The 22232-nt window shown below is 30.0% G+C and overlaps 1 protein-coding gene across 5 annotated transcripts in view; it reads right to left on the minus strand.

Moving 5' to 3' along the window:
- The window catches only part of kif13a (kinesin family member 13A), an 87656-nt gene that overhangs the window by 19149 nt on the left and 46275 nt on the right, over positions 1–22232 (minus strand). For all 5 annotated transcript variants that reach the window (XM_051131053.1, XM_051131052.1, XM_051131056.1 and 2 more), the window contains exons 7-25: positions 21582–21669; positions 21260–21394; positions 18969–19081; positions 15823–15934; positions 15504–15716; positions 15299–15409; positions 15072–15206; positions 13080–13210; positions 11229–11315; positions 10975–11150; positions 9017–9224; positions 8650–8812; positions 7053–7196; positions 6808–6957; positions 6566–6730; positions 4741–4914; positions 1777–1928; positions 1571–1703; positions 1346–1492 (exon numbers count right to left, since the gene is read on the minus strand). In XM_051131053.1, the coding sequence (XP_050987010.1) occupies positions 1346–1492; positions 1571–1703; positions 1777–1928; positions 4741–4914; positions 6566–6730; positions 6808–6957; positions 7053–7196; positions 8650–8812; positions 9017–9224; positions 10975–11150; positions 11229–11315; positions 13080–13210; positions 15072–15206; positions 15299–15409; positions 15504–15716; positions 15823–15934; positions 18969–19081; positions 21260–21394; positions 21582–21669 (2737 nt within the window). The remainder of the gene's footprint in view (positions 1–1345; positions 1493–1570; positions 1704–1776; positions 1929–4740; positions 4915–6565; positions 6731–6807; positions 6958–7052; positions 7197–8649; positions 8813–9016; positions 9225–10974; positions 11151–11228; positions 11316–13079; positions 13211–15071; positions 15207–15298; positions 15410–15503; positions 15717–15822; positions 15935–18968; positions 19082–21259; positions 21395–21581; positions 21670–22232) is intronic.

The following is a 22232-nucleotide window of genomic DNA, read 5'->3' on the forward strand; positions in this document are numbered from 1 at the left end:
ATTTTAGTATCAACGATATACTACTGTAGCTTTTATTAATAATTTGAATTATTATTTTTTTCATTGGAATTTTTATATCTTTTTATTTTAATTTTTATTAAAGTTTTAGTCATTTTGCAGTGTTTTTGTCACTTTATTCGTTTTTTTTATATTTCTGTTTTTTATTATTAGTTTATTCCATTTTGTCATTTTATTTATTTATTTTTACTTTTTTAGAAAGTATGTCTATGTAGTTTTTATTGTGCTTTATTTTTAATTTTTTGTTCAGTTAGTTTTTTTTGTCTAGTTTCAATTTAAACAAAACAAAAATGAGAAATGTTGCTAGCTGAAATAAAATTTTAAGTTTTATTTTATGCTTAATTTTATTTCAGTCAGTGTTATTTATTTAGTATCAATGAGAATTAGTTTTTATTTTTATATCTTTTTTATGTACATTTTTATTAAAGTTTTAGTCATTTTGTAGTGTTTTTTGTCATTTTATTAGTTTAATACGTCTACATTGTTTTTATTATTAGATTATTTAGTTCTAGTTATTTTAGTATTTCAATTTGAACAAAACAAAAATGATAAATGTTGCCTTGGCAACTATCTGAAATAAAATTTAGATTACAATTTATTTAATATTTAATTTTGTTTCAGTCAGTGTCATTTTAGTATCAATGAGATACTATCATAGCTTTTAATTTTTTTAAACTTATTTATTTTTTACTTTTTATATTTTGTTTTTATTTTAATTTTTGTTTTTTATTACATTTTTAGTTTTAGTTATTTGTATTTATAGTACATCAAGTTAAACTAAATGAAAATGAGAAATGTTTAATTGGGAAATAATTAAAATAAGTTTATTTAATTTCACATAACATTTTTTTTAGCTGGGCAATTATTAATTGTGATTAATCACATCTAGAATAAAAGTTTTTGTGTACGTAATATATGTGTGTGGTCTGTGTATATTTAATATGTATATATAAACACACACACATGCATGTATATATAAGTAAAATATGTCATGTTTATATATTAAATATATTTTTATATAACATAAATTGTATGAATATAAATATATACATGTAAATATTTTCAAAATATATACTGTATGTGTGTGTCTTTATTTATATATAATAAATATACACAGTACACACACAGTATACACAAAAAACTTTTGTTTTGGATGCGATTAATCATTGCCCAGCACTAATTTATTTTATTTTAAGTAAGAATTTTTTATGGTTTTAATTTTTTCATTTTAATAACTCTGATTTCACTTGACATTTACTTCATTTAAAGTAAAAAACAAAACAAAACATTTCTTCTGGTTTTAGTTGTAGTTAGTGGGCTCACTGACCTGATAGCTGTCCAGAGGTCTCTGTAATTTGGCGGATCGTGCGGAAACGCAGCCGATGGAGACGGACAGGACGGCCTCCACCAGTAGCGGCAGCGTCCCCGAGTGCTGGACCGGCCGCACGCTCACCTGCAGCCTCCGCGAGTGACCCTGGACAAACACACACACAGATGCTCAAGACTTCTGGTCGGTTTGTCTGCGTCACATCACGCAGGCCGAGAGTCGCACCTGGCGCAGCTGAAACACTCCTCCGGTGCTGACGTCTTTGCTGGGATGAAGCTCTACGGACGAATACTCGCCCTGCTCGTTCAGCTCCTGTATGGAGACCCACAGCTCGATCTCACGCGACACTTCACTCCACCTGTCAGACACACACAGATGAGCACAGATGCACAGGAGTGCCAGACTCTGGCTACATGTGTGAAGAAATGCACCTGTCTCTGAGCGTCCGTCTCTTGGCCTGCAGCGCGTCCAGCTCCCACACAGAGCGGCCGTTACCTGCGTAGCGGTGACCCCAGACCTCGATGGCCAGAGCGCCGTCTGAGATGAACTCCAGAAACTCCTCCGTCACGTGCACCACAAAATCCTGCCAACATGAATGCAGCAAAAGCAGACGTTTACATGTTCTGAATAGAATCCTAGCATTTCTAGCATTATTAGCATGTCACTAGCATGTTGTAACATGATTTTAGCATGTTGCTAGCATGTTTCTAGCATGATTACCATGTCACTAACATGTTTTAGCATGATTAGCATTGCTTTTAGCATGTTGCTAACATTTTTCTAACATGATTAACTAGTTACTAGTTTTGTTAGCATGATTAACAAGTTACTAGCATGTTGCTAACATGTTTCTAGCATTATTAGCATGTCACTAGCATGTTGTAGCATGATTTTAACATGTTGCTATCATGTTTCTAGCATGATTACCATGTCACTAACATGTTTTAACATGATTAACATGTTTTTAGCATTTTGCTAACATTTTTATAACATGATTAGCTAGTTACTAGTTTTTGTTAGCATGATCAGCAAGTTACTAGCATGTTGCTAGCATGTTTCTAGCACGATTACCATGTCACTTATATGTTTCAGCATGATTAGCATTGTTTTTAGCATGTTACTAACATTTTTCTAACATGATTAACTAGTTACTAGTGTTTGTTAGCATGATTAGCAAGTTACTAGCATGTTGTTAACATGTTTCAAGCATTATTAGTATGTCACTAGCATGTTGAAGCATGATTTTAACATGTTGCTAGCATGTTTCTAGCATGATTACCATGTCACTAACATGTTTTAGCATGATTAACATGTTTTTAGCATGTTGCTAACATTTTTCTAACATGATTAGCTAGTTACTAGTTTTGTTAGCATGATTAGCAAGTTACTAGCATGTTGTTAACATGTTTCTAGCATTATTAGCATGTCAGTAGCATGTTGTAGCATGATTTAGCATGTTGCTAGCATGTTTCTAGCATGATTAGCACGTTACTAACATGTTTTTAGCATGATTAGCATGTTTTTAGCATGTTGCTAACATTTTTCTAACACAATTAGCTAGTTACTAGTTTTTGTTAACATGTTTCTAACATGATTAGCAAGTTACTAGCATGCTGTTAGCATGTTTCTAGCATGACTAGCATGTTGTAGCATGATTTTAGCATGTTGCTAACATGTTTCTAACATGATTAGCAAGTTACTAACTTGTTGCTAACATGTTTCTAACTTTATTAACATGTCAGTAGCATGTTGTAGCATGATTTAACATGTTGCTAGCATGTTTCTAGCATGATTAGCACGTTACTAACGTGTTTTTAGCATGATTAGCATGTTTTTAGCATGTTGCTAACATTATTCTAACATGATTAGCTAGTTACTAGTTTTTGTTAGCATTTTTCTAGCATGATTAACAAGTTACTACCATGTTGCTAACATATTTCTAACATTATTAGCATGTCACTAGCACGTTGATAGCATGATTAGCATGTTGCTAGCTGGTTAACATGGTTATTATGTTGTTAACATGTTTCTAACATTATTAGCAAGTTACTAGCATGTTGTTATGTTTTAACATGATTAATGTGGTTAACATGTTTCTAGCAGGATTAGCATGTCACTAGCATGTTGTAACATGATTTTAGCATTGTTTTTAGCATGTTGCTAACATTTTTCTAACATGATTAGCTAGTTACTAGTTTTTGTTAGCATGATTAGCAAGTTACTAGCATGTTGCTAACATGTTTCTAGCATGATTAGCATGTCACTAGCATGTTGTAACGTGATTTTAACATGTTGCTATCATGTTTCTAGCATGATTAGCATGTCACTAACATGTTTTATCATGTTTTTAGCATGTTAACATTTTTCGAACATGATTAGCTAGTTACTATTTTTGTTAACATTATTAGCAAGTTACTAGCATGTTGCTAACGTTTCTAGCATTATTAGCATGTCACTAGCATGCTGTAGCATGATTTACCATGTTGCTAGCATGTTTCTATTATGATTAGCATATTACTAAGGTGTTTTTAGCATGATTAGCACGTTTTTAGCATGTTGCTAACATTTTTCTAACATAATTAGCTAGTTACTAGTTTTTGTTAGCATGTTTCTAACATGATTAGCAAGTTACTAGCATGCTGTTAGCATGTTTCTAACATGACTAGCATGTTGTAGCATGATTTTAGCATGTGCTAGCATGTTCCTAACATGATTAGCAAGTTACTAGCTTGTTGCTAACATGTTTCTAGCATGATTATGTCATTACCATGTTATTAGTATATTTTGCATGAGAAGTATGTTGTTAGCATGTTTTCTAGCATTATTAGTATGTTGTTTTTGGAATGATTACAAGTTACGAGCACGTTGATAGCATGATTAGCATGTTGCTAGCTGGTTAACATGGTTATTATGTTGTTAACATGTTTCTAACATTATTAGCAAGTTACTAGCATGTTGTTAGCATGTTTTAACATGATTAACCTGGTTAACATGTTTCTAGCAGGATTAGCAAGTCACTAGCATGTTGCTAGTATGTTTTTAACATGATTCGCATGTCACTAGCACATTTTTAGCATGTTTCTAGCATGATTAACAAGTTACTAGCATGTTGCTAGCATAGATAAAATAAACAAATAAATACTAAAAAATAACAATAATAATAACTTATTAAATTTGAAAAAACAAAACAAAAATTAATGCGGTTCCCAAGGCAACATCTGAATTTTCTTTTACTTCAACTTGACTAAAATAAAAATAATAAAAACTATATAAACAAATAAAAAAAAAAATTAAAATAAAAAACAAAAATAAAATGACAAAATCACTAAAACGTTGACTACAATAAAAAAAATGCAAAAGTAAAGTATAAAAATAATAAATGTAAGAGATTTTACCCTGCAGTGGTCAAAGCGCACAGTGAAGTGGGCGTCGGCTGTCTGTGGGGAGGGCGTGTCTGGGCTGACGATGGGCGGAGCCACAGTGGGCTCTGATTGTTCCCAGAAGGTGTACTGACAGAAGACGAAGTTGGAGAGGTTGAGAGGAAGACCAGACGCCTCTCTGATCCGCACCTGACACGAAACACAACGAGAGCGCTACAGTCAGTGTTTATGACAACACAACAGCAGATCAGATCATATTTTTGCATATGTAAAAATTATTAATATTTATTAAAACTTTATAATCAGAAGACAGATGACATTCATAATTTCACTGTTACTGGAAAACAACAGCACATGTAAATCAGCATAATTCGCATTAACATGGTTTCACAAACACAAATGTTTTGCACGCATATGAACATGATCAGTAAATACAAAACAAGTATTTAAAGATTTGGGGAAAAAAAATATATCTGTGATTTTTCTGATGAAAAATATGATTAAAAAACTTTATTTATTTAAACTTTACTCATTTATTTATCTATTTATTCATTCAGAAAAAATACAATACGATAAAAATATAATAACAAATAAGTAAATGAAAAATAAATAAAATAATTACAAATACTTCATATTTATTATTAATGTGTAATTATTAATATTTATTAATTATTCATATATAAACAGACAAATGTATACATAAACAATAATAATAATTCTTATTAAATATTTAAAAAAGAGACATATTGCTATTGTAATATTTCACTGTAAAAAAATGAGTATTTAAGAAAAATAACAGAATAATAATTTTATTTTACAGGGAAAGAATGTGTACTGTAATAATGCACGATACATGATTTCAGCATGATTAGCATGTTTTTAGCATGTTGCTAATTATTCATATACAAACATTATAGACAAATTTATACATAATAATAATTCTTATTAAATATATATAAAAAAAGAAATATTGCTATTGCAATATTTCACTGTAAGAAAATTTAGTATTTAAGAAAAAATAACTTTTATAAAATAATTTTTTTTTACAGGAAAAAATATGATTTAAAAAAACCTCCAGGTTTGCTGTGTTTGTTTGCCTCTTTTGGCCCAGAAATTTGTTAAATAAATAAATACAACTAATTTAAATATAAAAATAATTGAATTACAATATCGTAAAATATTTAATGAAATATGACTAATTATTTAATTAATGTTCATAAATAAAATACACACACACACACACACACACACATACATATATATATATATATATATATATATATACATATACATACATAATAGTAAAAAGTACTTTTTTTAACTAAAACAATGAATTTAAGAAAAATAATATAATAATAATAATAATTTTATTTTACAGTACACTTATACAGTACTAATATTTATGGCCATTTTAACTTTTTTATTTTTAAACATTAAACAATTGAGCTTTTATGGTACCATTAGTAACTTCTAAATACTTGCATTTATTAATCTTAGTTAATGTTAATTTCATCATTCACTAATGCGTTAATAAAATCACAAGTTGTGTTTGTTAACATTAGTTAATGCACAGTGAACTAACGACGAACAATGAACAAAGATGAATAAATACCGTAATAAACGTATCGTTCATTGTTCGTTCATGTTAGTTAATACATTAACTAATGTTAACAAACGACACCTTATTGTAAAGTGTTACCACTTTTATTTTGGTGGAAAAAACGGCTTCTCAAATGTCATTACAAGCTCATGAAGATGGTCAGAGCATGTTGTCTTCCTAAACGCACAATATAAACTCAGAGCAGGGATGAGATTGATAAAATAATTGAGTGATTTTTACTCTGCAGGTGAGTTTTCTGGCCATGTGGACGATCTCTCCGTTGTTGTCCATGACCTCGTATCCGCTGCTCTCGCTGGAGTTCTCGGAGGAATCGTCTCCTCCGGCCAGACGCTCGGGAACGACGCCGCTCACGCGCAGCAGCTCCACCTGCAGACGACCCGCCACCTGACATACAGGACAAGAGACGAGACGAGATGAGAAACGCCTCTAACAGCCTGTTCACCACACAGACGTCTGCCCACCTCCCCCTGCTGGCTGATGATGGGAACGGCGTACTGCAGCTTCACATCATGAAACAGACACTCCAGGAAGACGTTTGCCACGCCAATGAGGTTGTGATTCTCTTGCGCTTCATAGAACGGATCGCTAACTTTACTGTGCAGCCGGTTCACCTGGAAGAAACAGGAAATTATTATCAATGTTGAAAACTTTGATACAGTTTATTTGATGTCCTTGATGAATAAAAGTATCGTTTTCTTTCACTCACCACTTCCTGTGTTCCTTCCCTCCAGTCTCGGTAATGGTCTCTCATGTCCACTAGTTTGTTTTCTAGTTTCTCGATGGTCCACACCTGCGTTCCCTTACCTTTACGCCGCACCTGGATGGCCGGTTCACTGACTATAGCGCCGCGCTGCGATTAAAATAATTACAGCAACTTCATATTACAGAGGAAACACTATCAACTGCAACTAAACACTTGCTTTTATATAATCACATTTTCAACAACTAATGCATGAATGTATAACTATGAATGCAATGCAAATCGTTTTCGGATAAATGCATAAGCGTAAGTGATATTTTTAGTTTTTAGTGTTACCATTTTTAATCCATGTTGTCATTCAATTAATGTGAGACCATAAAACTGCATGCATAATATTTATCAAAGTTAGTCGACTACCTATTTAGGGTTCATCTGTAAAGACACACCTAATGCACAACTATAAATGAGAGCATTTAATATTAATCTTTGTGTAACTATATTAATATAACTATTTAAATGTCGAAATAAATAAATGAATAAATTAAATAAATGTAATTTATGAAAATATAAATAAAACACATAAATGAGTAAATAAATAATAAAGATGTAAATTAATAACTAAATTAATAAATAGATAAATAAATTAAAATAAACAAATGAGTAAATAAACCAACAAATAAATAACTGAAAATTACAAATAAACAAGCAAATAAATAATCAATAAATGATTAAATAAACAAAAGAATAAGAAATAAAAATAAGAAAACAAACAAATAAGTAAATAAATAAATAAATACATACATACATAAATAAATATAAATCTTTGTATAAGTATATTAATATAACTATTTAATTGTCGAAACAAATAAATTAATAAATTAAATAAATGTAATTTATGAAAATGCAAATAAAAAATAAACACATAAATAAATGAGTAAATAAATAATAAAGATGTAAATTAATAACTAAATGAATAAATAAATAAATGAAGATAAATAAATAAGTAAATAAACCAACAAATAAATAACTGAAAATTACAAATAAATGAGTAAATAAATAATCAATAAATTATTAAATAAACAAAATAATAAATAGATAAATAGATATAAACAAATAAGTAAAATAAGTAAATAAAAAATATATAAATGAGCAAACAAATTAAAATAATGATATATATATAAATAAACAAATGAATAAACGAGTAAATAAACAAACATAAATAAATGCAAAAAATCTAAATCAATAAACAAGTAAATATATATATATGAATACACAATGGAATAGTGAAAAGTAAGAAAACAAATGAATAAAGTCAACAAATAAATAAATGAGCAAATAAACAAATTAAATGTATAATAATAAACAGGTGCATAAAAGCACATTAATAATCATAAGTATGTAAACAAATTAATGTGTAAATGCATAAATAAAAAGTACATACATACATTAATAAATAAATATTGTTCTCTTTCCATTTTATTAGCTTGTGTGCTAACCAAGCTTACAGTTTTGCTGTGTTTTTGACTCTGTTTTTGTTTTGTTGTTTTTGTTTTGACTTTGTTTTGTGTTGTTGGTTCCGCATGTACACGTGAGCGCGTCTCACCTTGCGGTTTGCGCTGAGGTTGGCGGCGGGGATCTGCAGCGTGACCTGATAGTCGGTGAGTTTGTGCATCTCCTCGGATAGGAAGTTCGCCTCCCGCACCAGTGTGTTCGCTCTGACCACCTGCTCGCGCAGCCGAGACAGACTCTGACGAAACAGCTCGTCCCTGAAACACAGATGAGTGTGTGTGTGTGTGTGTGTGTTTGGGTGAGACAGCAAGGGAAATCATGTTATGTTGCCTTTTAAGATACTTGTGCATCACATGCGTCCTTAGCCATGAAATCAATCCTATAATGCACTGCAATGAGCTCAGGGAAACCACATGGTTGCTACAGGAAGCGTGTTACAGACGAACAGGCTCGCGTCTGACCTCTCGTCGGTCCAGAGGCGCAGTTTGTTGTGCGTGGCGTGTGTGGGGAAGCTGCTGCAGCGCTGGTGCTGAGACACTTTCTCCGGCGAGAGCTGCTGCCGCAGAGACTGGAGCTCGCGCTCGTACATCAGACGCTGCTCCTCCAGCGCCAGACGCTTCTCCTCCACGTACTGCTTCTCCAGAGCCTGAACCACGTTCTGCATCGGGTCTGAGAGGAAGAGATGCGTTCATTAAAGCTGGTACTAGAAAATTCAACTAAAACTAAAATAATAACTCAGAACATAATTTTTTGCTTATTTGTTAATTGAAACAAAGCTGAAATAAAATAAACATAATTAATATAAAATAAAATAAAACACAAATATTAGATGTAAAATTTTAGACACTTTCAGAAACTGAAATGAAAATTAAAAATGTAAATAGTAAAATAAAACCTAAATTACCCTAAATAACAACCTGAAACTACAACTAAAACTAAAACAATTCAGAACATATTTTTTTGCATATTTGTTAACTGAAACAAAGCTGAAATAAAATAAAAATAATTAATGACAAATAAAATAAAACAAATATTAGATGTAACATTTTAGACACTTTCAGAAACTGAAATAAAAATTAACAATGTGAAAAGTAAAATAAAACCCAAACTGGCCTGATTAAAAACCCGAAATTACAACGAAAACAATTCAGAACTTAATTTTCAGACACTTTCAGAAACTGAAATAAAAATTAAAAATGTAAATAGTAAAATAAAACCTAAAACTAAAATAAAAATAAATGAAAGCAATAAAACTAAATTACTAAAATGTACACTAAAATTAAAATGAAAATTGTAAAAGTAAAAGCTTAAAATTACATGCAATTGAACATACAAAATTACTAAAATGTAAACTAAAATTAAAATAAAACCTAAGAATACCAAAAGTAAAAGCTAATTCACCATATTAATAAATACTATCATTAAAATACTAAAAAAAATAAATAAAAAACACTGCTAATGACTGATTTCTATAATATTATACATTATATAAACAAAATGTGTATTATTTATGAAATAATACATTTTATAATATATAATAAATAAGTAATACAAATCTGATTTAAATAAATATATATAAATATATAATTAAATTAAATAAATATATAAGTATGAAAATTACTTATTATATGGACAAATTAATAGACATATTTAAAGCTGTTTATTTAATGATTTACACTGTAGCTAAATAATAAATGTAGTTAAATATATAATAATATACATGAAAAATACAGAAGAATAAACAACTATTTTATTTTTAATAAATAACTAAAATAAATATTAAAATAAATATATGAATAATATATGAATAATATTATATTATATATAATATGTATTATTTATAAAATAAATAAATATAAATATTATATTTTTTTATTTATTATATAATATAAAATAAATAAATAATAAAAATGAGATTTAAATAAATAAAATATTTAGAACAGTTTAATTAATGTCTAAATTACTTATTAAATGGACAAATTAATAGACATATACTATTATAGAGAAATACTTTGTGTGTTTATGTAAAATTGCATAAGATATTATGGTTTTCAAATAATATTCATAATAAAACTATTATTTATTTTATTGTATTTTGATAATAATCAGCAATGCGAATACAAGCAGGTAAATTTGTCTTGTTATAGGGATGTATAGATGTGATAAACAGGTAAATCATAATAATTTATTATTTATTTAAATGAAATTATAAATGATTTGCATTGCAGCTTCATATTAATTCGCAATGAGGATACAAGCAGACAAATTTATCTAGTTATAGGGATGTACGGATGTGTATTATATTTCATATAAAGACACTGTAAAGCATTTCACTGTATTAAACTCTGCCATGCGTGTCGTTATGTGTACTGTGAAGTGAAAGCTGTGTGGTGTCAGAGGTCAAAGGTCAGGCGTGTACCGTTGCTCCCCAGCGCTTTCATCATGACCTCCATCTGTGCGAACTCGTAGCTGTAGTCCTGTTCGGACGAGGCCTCGCTCGCCGTCTCCACGTCGGCCTCCACGAAGCTGTCGCGGGGAGAGTCGCGCTCCGGCTCCTTTAAGCGGTCGCGCCGCTTGCGCTTCGGCAGGTTGATTCTGAGGACGACATTCGCTCTGATGAGTTTGACGCATGCGACAACACGAGACGCCTGCATGTGTGAACCTGACGCTCACCTGAAGAAGTGGTTGTTTCCCCACAGGATGCGATCGCCGTGCCACAGGTGAACCCTGGAGTAAACCATCGTCCCGTTCACACACGTCCTGTGACCGGAAAACCAATGAAATGCAATATTACACTATTTTACACAAATAATACAATGCACAAGATGTAACGAAAGACTTAACAATATAATATGAAAATACTATACATTTTAAATTGCAAAATATTCAGAATGATCAATGTTGTTATCTAAATCATTAAATATCAGAGCTTGTTTTCAAATAATATATACAGAAAACATAATGCTGCATTAACAGAATAAAACTGAAATAAAAATGGATAAAGATATTATGCAAACATACATATGTTTATATTCAGAAATACTCAATTATCTGTGTAGTTATCGTTAACTAAAACTAAAAGCATTTAATAACCGATATAAAATATAAAAAGCATTATTTTTGGTTATTTGGCAACATTTCAAATTTTTGTTTAGCTTGAGTTGGAGTACTACAATTATACAAAATTAAGTAAAATATATTACTTATTAATTTATAATTTATAAAAAAATATTATTAATTAATTTATAAAATGATAAAGCTTACCAAAAAATGTGCTAAAACTAAAATATAACATGTGCTACAATGTACTAAAATACTAAAAATATAAAAATAAAATATGTACTATATAAAATATAAAAATGAAATATTGATAAATCCTATTTTTTTTTATTATTCAGAAATATAAGCATTTAAGTGCATAGGAGAATTACGCAATAAAGAGATAAATAAATTATATATATATATATATATATATATATATATATATATAAATATAAATATAAATATATAAATATATAAATATATATATATATATATACAACTATTTTATTTGTAATAAATAATCACTAAAATAAAGATTAAAATAAAGTACATATTTATTATGTATAAATATTTATTATATATTTAATATATAAATAATATATTTATTTATTTATTTTATTATATATAAGGAATACAATTCATATACATACATAAATACATAAATACATAAATAACTAAAATAAATATTAAAATAAAGTTTATATTTATTATGCATAAATAATATACATATACACACACATATATATATATAGATTATATATAAATATATAAAATGTATTCTTTTTTATAAAATAAATACATTTATTTATTTATTTATTTATTTTATTATATACATAAGGAATGAAAAACAGATTTAAATTAATATTATATATATTTTATAATTATTATATATGTATATAAAATAAATAAATTATAAAAATGAGATTTAAATAAATAATAATGATTAGTTTCAAATTAAACTAAAAATACAGTACTGTAGAATACAATACATAAATATAATTATTATTTATTTTATAATAACAATAATAACAACAACAACAATAATAATAATAAATATATATATATATTAAATACAAAAATATATATATTTAATATACGTCAAAAAACACTTGATTTGCTTTCTGCAAAATATACTTCTTTCCATTGATTTTAGGGTGAAACATGACCAGAAAAAAAAAAAAAAATAATAATATATATATATATATATATATATATATATATATATATATATATATATATATATATATATATATATACACACACACACACACACACACATATATATATATATAATTTCATTTTTTTTCTTAAATTCACCATCCATTTATTTGTCAAATACATTTTTTTTTTCATTGGTACAATTTATTTTGCATATGCTAATTTGAATGTAAATTATTATTATTATCTAGAAAAAGTACAGTCATTTTAATGCCAATAAATAACAGTGAAAGCTGATTTATGAGGTGCACAGGTTTGTCTTACCTGGCGTTGTCGGCCGGCGTGAGCGTGACGTCTCCGTCTGCAGTGACGTCCAGCACACAGTGTTCAGACTGGATCCCGATCCCGAACAGCTGGATGTCCTGAGACGTGTCGGCTCCCACACGCGTGTGATCCTACACGACAGCAAACATCTCAGAGGAAGCACTCAAGTGTTTTCATACATGTGGGCTGAGTTACACAAACACTGCTGCTCAGGCCTACAGCCGCTCTGTTCCCCTCACATTAGCATGCTAATTCCACAGCGCTACGCCGCCGACTGGAGGCGGCACACAAAGGCCTGTTGTTGGTGCAGACGAGGTCTAGCTGCTGTTTTCACAGGTCTCGATCAGAGCTCAGGGCCGCTGCGAGCGCAAACACCACCTTTAATCTGCCTTTTTAACACAACCTCCAGATATCATTCATCTATAATGCAATTTTAATTTGTTTGCAAATACATTTTGTATGGAGTATGAAGTGACCCTTAAAAAAGAAAGGAAAAGTTAGTATTTTAATAATTCAAACATAGAAATAGAAATAAATGAATTACTTTTTAAAGGAACAAATTACTAGAGATATTTAAAACTGTTTATTTAGTGTTTTAAAGTGTAGCTAATTAAAACTATGCATTAAAAAAATATAACAATAAACAACTATTTCATTTGTAATAACTAAAATAAAGATTAAAATTAATATTTATTATAAATATAATATTATACACGATATAAATAAAATATGTATTATTTATGAAATAATACATTTTATAATATATAATAAATAAATAATACAAATCTGATTTAAACAAATATATAATAAATAAATATAAATATATTTATTTATTTATTTATTATATAATATAAAATAAATAAATAATAAAAATGAGATTTAAATCAATAAAATATTTAGAACTGTTTAATTAATGTCAAAATTACTTATTAAATGGACAAATTAATAGACATATTTAAAACTTTATTTAATGTTTTAAATTGTACCTAAATAAAACAATACATTATAAATATAAAAATATAAAAATAAACAACTATTTTATTTTTAATAAATAACTAAAAATAAATATTAAAATAAAATATTATATACAAATAATATATATAATTTGTATTATTATTAATAAATACTAAATAAATAAATATTACTTATGATACATAATAAATAAGTATTAATAAATAAATAAGTAATAAAAATCTGATATAAATATACATATACATATATATATATAGTATAAAATAAATAAATAGTATAAAAATAAACAAATATTTTATTTTTAATAAATAATAACTAAAATAAAGATTCAAATAAAATATTATATATAAATAATATGTATTATTATTTATAAATAATAAATCAATAAATATTACGTATTTATTATATAAAATAATATGTATTATTTATAAAATAAATAAATAAATAAATATAATTATTATTTATTTATTTTATAATATATAATAAATGAGTACTACAAATCTGATTTAAATAAATATATAATACATAAATATAAACATTATATATTTCTTTATTATATAATATGAAATAAATAAATAATAAAAATGAGATTTAAAAAAATTAAATATTTAGAACTGTTTAATGTCAAAATTACTTTAAATGGACAAATTAATAGACATGTTTAAAACTGTTTATTTAATAAAAATCTGATATATATATATATAGTATAAAATAAATAAATAATAAAAAAGATTTTAAAAAATAATAATGACATACAAGACTAAAAAAAATACTGTACTGTAGTAAGCATATGAAAAATAAATTCAATATTTAGAACTGTTTAATTTATGTTTAAAAAAAATCTAAATAGTATTTATTAATTTATTTACATTTGGAAATGGACAAATAAGCTATTCTTATTTTTGAGGTTGTGTCCTTTGAGATGCATAAAAAAATAAAATAAAAGAGCATCAACAATCCTTGCTTCTGTAACAGCGATGCAAGTCTCACGTATGACGTCTTAGTGTTTCATCACTGTACCTTCAGATAGTAAACCAGCAGTTCATTGAGAGCCGGATCGGCGTTCAGGTTGACCAGGAAGCACTTGTCCTCTCCGACCTTGATCCCTGACGACTCCAGAGAGATTCCCATGCTCTCCAGCTGCTTCTGACGCTCCTGCAGAGACCAATCACATCGAGACGACAGCTGTCAATCATCAGTGTGAATCAATAATTGAGAGTGTGTGTTTGTGTGTGTGTGTGTGTGACCTGTGCAATCTCCTCCGTCTTCCGGAGTTTCTCCTCCCAGGTGACGGTCATCTCCTGAATGAGTTTCTCAGACTCCTGGAGTTTCTCCTGCAGCTCAGGAGCCTTCAGAGACTGACAGACACAACATAATATCATTAACAGCTAAGAGTCTATTCTCCTCTTCATTTTAGTATTAGTGATATACAATTATAGTTTCCCTGCTCACCTCAGCCTGCGAGAGCTGCACCTTTAGCTTTTCCACTTCCTCCCGCAGCTCTCTGATGATACGGGCGTTGGGATCTTCGTTTACCACGGCGTGGTTGACTATTCTCTTGGCTCGGTCGGCGTAGCGCAGCGTGGACAGCGTCTCCTCGTAGTTGTCAGCGGCTGGGCTGATGGTGGCGATCATGGCCGTCTTACTGTTGCCACCCAGATTGTCCTGTAGAAGCAAAGGAATTTGGAGATTTTGAGATCGATTCCCCCGGACATTTGGCTCTATTGAATGAGATGAATGGTGTTTGACGAGCTCTGATGATCATACTCACCTTCAGCAGCCACGTCAGCACTGAGTCTCTGTACGGCACAAACTTGCTCTTGCCTTTTCCTGCGGACTGATCGGCGAGGGCAGAAATCACACAGCCCAGCGTCGTCAGAGACCTGGAGACATAAAACACCACACAAACATCAGAAAATGACACAGAAACAGCAGAAAACACTACACATACATCACAAAAGCACCACGGAGACAACATAAACCACCACACAAATGACATAAAACACCACGGAAACAACAAATAACCAAACAAAAACCATAAAACACCACAGAAACAACCCAAAGAACATAAAACACCACACAAATATCAGAAAACACCACAAAGACAACATAAACCACCACAGAAATGACATTAAACACCACAGAAATAACAAAACACCACACAAACATCACTAAACACCACACAAATATCAGAAAACACCACACAAACATCAGAAAACACCACAGAAATAACAAAACACCAAACAAAAGCCATAAAACACCACACAAGCAACATTAAACACCACAAAAACAACATAAACCACCACAGAAACATCAGAACACCAAACAAACATCATTAAACACTACACAAATATCAGAAAATGACACAGAAACAGCAGAAAACACTACACATACATCACAAAACACCACAGAGACAACATAAACCACCACACAAATGACATAAAACACCACAGAAATAACAAATAACCAAACAAAAACCATAAAACACCAAACAAGCAACATTAAACACCACAAAGACAACATAAACCACCACACAAATAATATAAAACACCACAGAAATAACAAAACACCAAACAAACATCACTAAACACCACACAAATATCAGAAAACACCACAGAGACAACATAAACCACCATACAAATGATATAAAATGCCACAGAAACAACACCACAAACAACTTAAAACACTACACAAGCTACATAAAACACCACCCTAACATAAAACAACATACAGACATACTGAACACCACACACATCAGAGAACACCACAGAAACTAGGGCTCGGCGATAATTCGATAACAATAATTATCGCGATATAACTTTAGTCGATAAAACGATATGAAGAGTTTGATAAATGTTCTATGTAATTTTTAATGCGGCAAAAGCGGAACGAAATAAGGGGCCGTTCACATATCTCGTCTTTTGCGCGCTCAAGTTCGTTATTTCAAATCTAGACGCGCGGCAGCCGCGCTCATAACGGAAGCGACACTGTCGCGACGCGCACGCGGTGCGACGCGCTCGTTTTTTTTCAGGAGCGTCCGCGCCGCATCGAGATGAAAACATCTCAAAATGCCGCAAGCGCACCGCTGGTCATGTGACAAGATTCAACCAATTAGCTTCATCCTTTCCCGTAACAACACCGAAACTCAGCCAAGATAGAGAAACGGCGTTTTTAGGCGCAAATATGAGAACGGCCCCTAACGCGACTCATCTGAATCGCGCCACACGGACTGTTTATCCGCTCGGACCAAAGTTTAAAGTGCAGCGCCGCGCGAGCTCACTAAACAAGATGCATGTATGCTTGCTACCATGAAACACCATGCAAACATTGTTAAACACCACACAAACATATTAAACATCACACAAGCACCAGAAAACACCACAGAAATAACATTAGACACCACACAATCATCACTAAACACAGCACAAACATCATTAAACCCCACACAAACAACATAAAACAACACACAAACATATTAAACACCACACAAATATCACAAAACACCACAAAGACAACATAAACCACCACACAAATGACATAAAACACCACAGAAATAACAAAACACCACACAAACATCATTAAACACCACAGAAATATCAGAAAACACCACAGAAACTAGGGCTGGGCGATAATTCGATAACAATAATTATCACAATAAAATTTTCCTCGATAAAACGATATGAAGAGTTTGATAAATGTTCTATATAATTTTGAATGCGCCGAAAGTGGAACGAAATAAGGGGCCGTTCACATATCTTGTCTTTTGCGCGCTCAAGTTCGTTATTTCAAATGTAGACGCGCGGCAGCCGCGCTCATAACGGAAGCTAATTGGTTAAATCTTGTCACATGACCCGCGGTGCACTTGCGGCATTTTGAAAAGCTGAGATGTTTTTAACTCGATGCGGCACGGATGCGCCTGAAAAAAACGAGCGCGTCGCACATGTTCATGTTGTTTGAACATTAATGTGTGTTGGCAGTGTATGTACAAATCTACCCTATAATGATAAAATCCATGCAGTGGTTTTTAATTAATCTGTAAAAATAATATCCCCTTTTTCAAATCGAGCCATTCTCAGATGCCTGTCGTTGTGGCGTCACATGACAGAGGCCACTCCCACAATAGTTGATTGACATGAGCGTCTTACCTCATTTACTCCCGACATCTGAGCCGCTGAAGATGCAGTGGATTAGGTTTGTTTGTGAAGGGAATGCGCCTCCCGATCTACATATATCCGTCTATGTTTGCGCAGATCATTCGTGATCCAGCTTCACTTACAGCAGAAGTGAGTATAAGGGTTTTTTTATGAATCTTTGCGATCGTTTTTCCTAATAATGTGCTAGTTAGCAAGTTTAGCAGCTAAATGCGGCTAAAGTAAACAGGCTCGTCTCTCCACAGAGAGAAGAGAGGGGCGGGGCGAGCAGAGCTCATTTGCATTTAAAGGAACAATCCCTCAGAATGGGTTGATTTTTGCAGAGCTGATTTTGGCAAGGTAAAAAGGGTGTTGTTTTACAAAACCATTAAGAATTTTTAATCAAAGTATATTAGAGACTTTTCATTAAGACCCTAAAGAATCATATCAACTTGTGGAAAATGGGCATCCCATGACCCCTTTAAGGGATTTGTTTCTATAATCTTTTGTGTGGGGAAGCCGGAATGAGTGGAGCCATCATTTTCCATGATGACGTTCATTCATACAGCATCTATTACAGTCTGCAGATTTCCTCTACTTATTCATGTGGTTTGCAACAATCCCTTTATTCTTTTAATTATATATTTAGTTGGTCCTAGTGCCAGCTTTTATTCTGTTTAGACTAATTTCCCAGACTACATACTGCCAACATTTTGTTTGTTTTTTGATTATTATAAGCAAGTGACTCATTTGCTCTGAATACGGCGAGCGGCCGCAGGCGTCTTACTTGTTGATGTTGCTGCCCTCCTTCAGTCTCTCTCCAGCGGCTCCAGTCTTAGAGACGCGTTCACTGCCGGCCAGATCCACCAGACTGATCTTACTCACTTTCTCACCAGAATTCTGCATTCACAGACATTACAGTCAACATCATTCTGAAACTGCACAAATTAGCCCAATATGGCACAGCACCTCTACTAAATTCTACTCCCTTGACCAGAGTCCAAAATCAACACTTGTCATGCATAATCTAAAAATAATTACAGGAAAAGTCCACTTCCAGAACAATAATTCATAAATAATTTACTCACCCCTTTGTCATCCAAGATGCTCATGTCTTTCTGTTTTCAAAATCGGGGGCACAATCCCAGAGCCTGTGCTACACAAGCTTTTGTGCTTAAAAAGTATACACATTTTTAATTTCTGAAAACAATGAGCGATTGTTTCGCTAGATTAGACCCTTCTTCCTCGTCTGGGATCGTTTAGAGCCTTTGAAGCTGCATTTAAACTACATTTTGTACGTTCAAAAAAGTATAAAATAGCGACAAAATGTTACTTTTTTTAAATTAATAACTTAATAACAAAATTAATATTTAAAAGCCATTACTAAAACACATTTAAAAATGGATATTTTTAAAAAGAGAAAACAACTAACAATATAAAAATTGATTTAAAAAGGACAAAAATAATTAAAATAGTTGAAACTAAATAGCAAAATTAACATTTTTAAAGTCACTAAAATAGAAAATGAAATAATTTAATAAAACAAACTAAATTAGTTTATTAAATTTAATTAATTATAATTATCAATTCTATTAATAAAAATAAAAAATGTACAAATTAAATTATTAAAAAAGGCAAAAAATAAATAAAACATAGAAAAGAAAGTATAAAATAGCGACAAATAGAAAAAAACCTTTAAAATGCTTTTAAATTAAACTGAACAAAATTAATATTTAAAAGACATAAATTAAGACATGAATTAATTTACTACTTAAATTAAAACTAAAATATATTTAAAAATGGATATTTTTAAAAAGAGAAAATAACTGATTGACAAACAAATGTAAAAATTGATTTAAAAAGGACAAAAAAAATTTGAAAAATAATTAAAATAGTTTAAACTAAATAACAAAATTAACATTTTTAAAGTCATTAAAATAGAAAATGAAATAATTTAATAATACTAATTAAATTCGTTTATTAAATTTAATTAATTATAACTATCAATCCTATTAATAAAAAAAGACAAATTAATTAATTAAAAAAGGCAAAAAAACTAAAATATAGAAAAGTATAAAATAGCGACAAATAGAAAAAACCATTAAAATGCTTTTTAATTAAACTTAACAAAATTAATATTTAAAAGACATAAATTAAGACATTAATTAATTTACTACTTAAATTAAAACTAAAATACATTTAAAAATGGATATTTTTAAAAATAGAAAACAATTAACAATGTAAAAACTGATTTAAAAAGGACAAAAAAGAAAAATAATTAAAATAGTTGAAACTAAATAACAAAATTAACATTTTTAAAGTCATTAGAAAATGAAATAATTTAATAATACTAATTAAATTAGTTTATTGAATTTAATTAATTATAATTACCAATTCTATTAATAAAAATAAAAAATGTACAAATTAAATTATTAAAAAAGGTAAAAAAATAAAATATAGAAAAGAAAGCATAAAATAGCAACAAAACCCCCCCAAAAAAGAAAAAAACCTTTAAAATGTTTTTTAATTAAACTTAACAAAATTAACATTTAAAAGACATAAATTAAGACATGAATTCATTTACTACTTAAATCATAACTAAAATATATTTAAAAATGTATATTTTTTTTTTTTAAAAAAGAGAAAACAATTAAAAATGTTAATATTAAAAATGTAAAAATATAATTGATTAAAAAATTACACAAACATAGATTTGAAAATGTCAAGTATTTTAATTATATTTTGCTAAAATGAATGCGCGAAACGACTCGAAAAAAAGATTTGTTCATTTTGCTGAACGAGGCTCAAAAGTCTGAGTCGGTAAAATGATCCGAACTTCCCATCACTACGTTGGAAGTTCAAAATCGGGGCACCAATGAAGTCCATTATATGGAGAAAAATCCTGAAATGTTTTCCTCAAAAACCATAATTCCTTTACAACAGAAAGACATGAACATCTCGGATGACAAGGGGGTGAGTAAATTATCTGTGAATTGTTGTTCTGGAAGTGGACTTCTCCTTTAAAACTTGAACAGGAACAGCAAATGTGGTTAACTGTGATTGTAGCTCATAACTGACCCCAGACTGCAGGTCATAAAGCGTCTGCGTGACGATGACGCTGAAGACGGCGTGCGATCGGCTGCTCTCCTCGTTCATGTTGGTGGCGGCTACCGTGCGTGATTTATTCCCCTCCGACATCAGAGACTCAATGTCCTGCAGGAGGCGCAAATGAGAGAGAACATGCAACCAAATCACATGCTGGAGTCACAAACGAAGAGTTCACTGTAAGTGCAGACAGCGAGTTTGAACATTCTACAAAGTTGAAAACAAAGTTGATACTTTTAAAAATTGATACTTTTTAAATGAAACATTTGTAACAGTTGAGGAGAGTCGTGTTCACCTCGAAGCTCATCACAGCCAGCTGAGACAGACCGTCCACATACGGACCCAGGACTTTATGCTCTCTGACCTTCAGAGACGTTCTGCTCCTGGACGGATGAAAGAGAGAGAAAACATCATTACAGATCAGCACTTTCAACATCATAAAATGGGGGGGAAAAAAACTATAAAAAATTAATTAAATGATAACTATTAATAAACTAAATAAATATAGCACAAAACAAGGTAAAGATTTTTTTTTTTTAAATGTAAAAACAAAAATATATAAATGAAAAACATAACTGAAAAATATAAAGTATAAAGTATAAGTTTTTTAAAATAAATAATTTAAACAAAATTTTTAAAATTTAAAAATTACATTTTTAAGGCATAAATATAGCACAAGCAATAATTTACTATAGCAATTATTATTAATACTATTACTAAATAAAAAACAGAAAACAAAACTGATTAAAAAAGGCAAAAATAAAATATAGAATAGAATATTATAAAGTATAAAATACTAACAAATAGAAAAAAAACATGTAATTTTTTTAAATTAATAACTTAATAACAAAAAGCCATAAATTAGGACATGAATTAATTTACTACTTAAATTATAACTAAAATACATTTAAACATTGATATTTTTAAAAAGAGAAAACAATGAACA

This window comes from Labeo rohita, chromosome 16, assembly GCF_022985175.1.
Source record: "Labeo rohita strain BAU-BD-2019 chromosome 16, IGBB_LRoh.1.0, whole genome shotgun sequence".
NCBI lineage: Eukaryota > Metazoa > Chordata > Actinopteri > Cypriniformes > Cyprinidae > Labeo > Labeo rohita.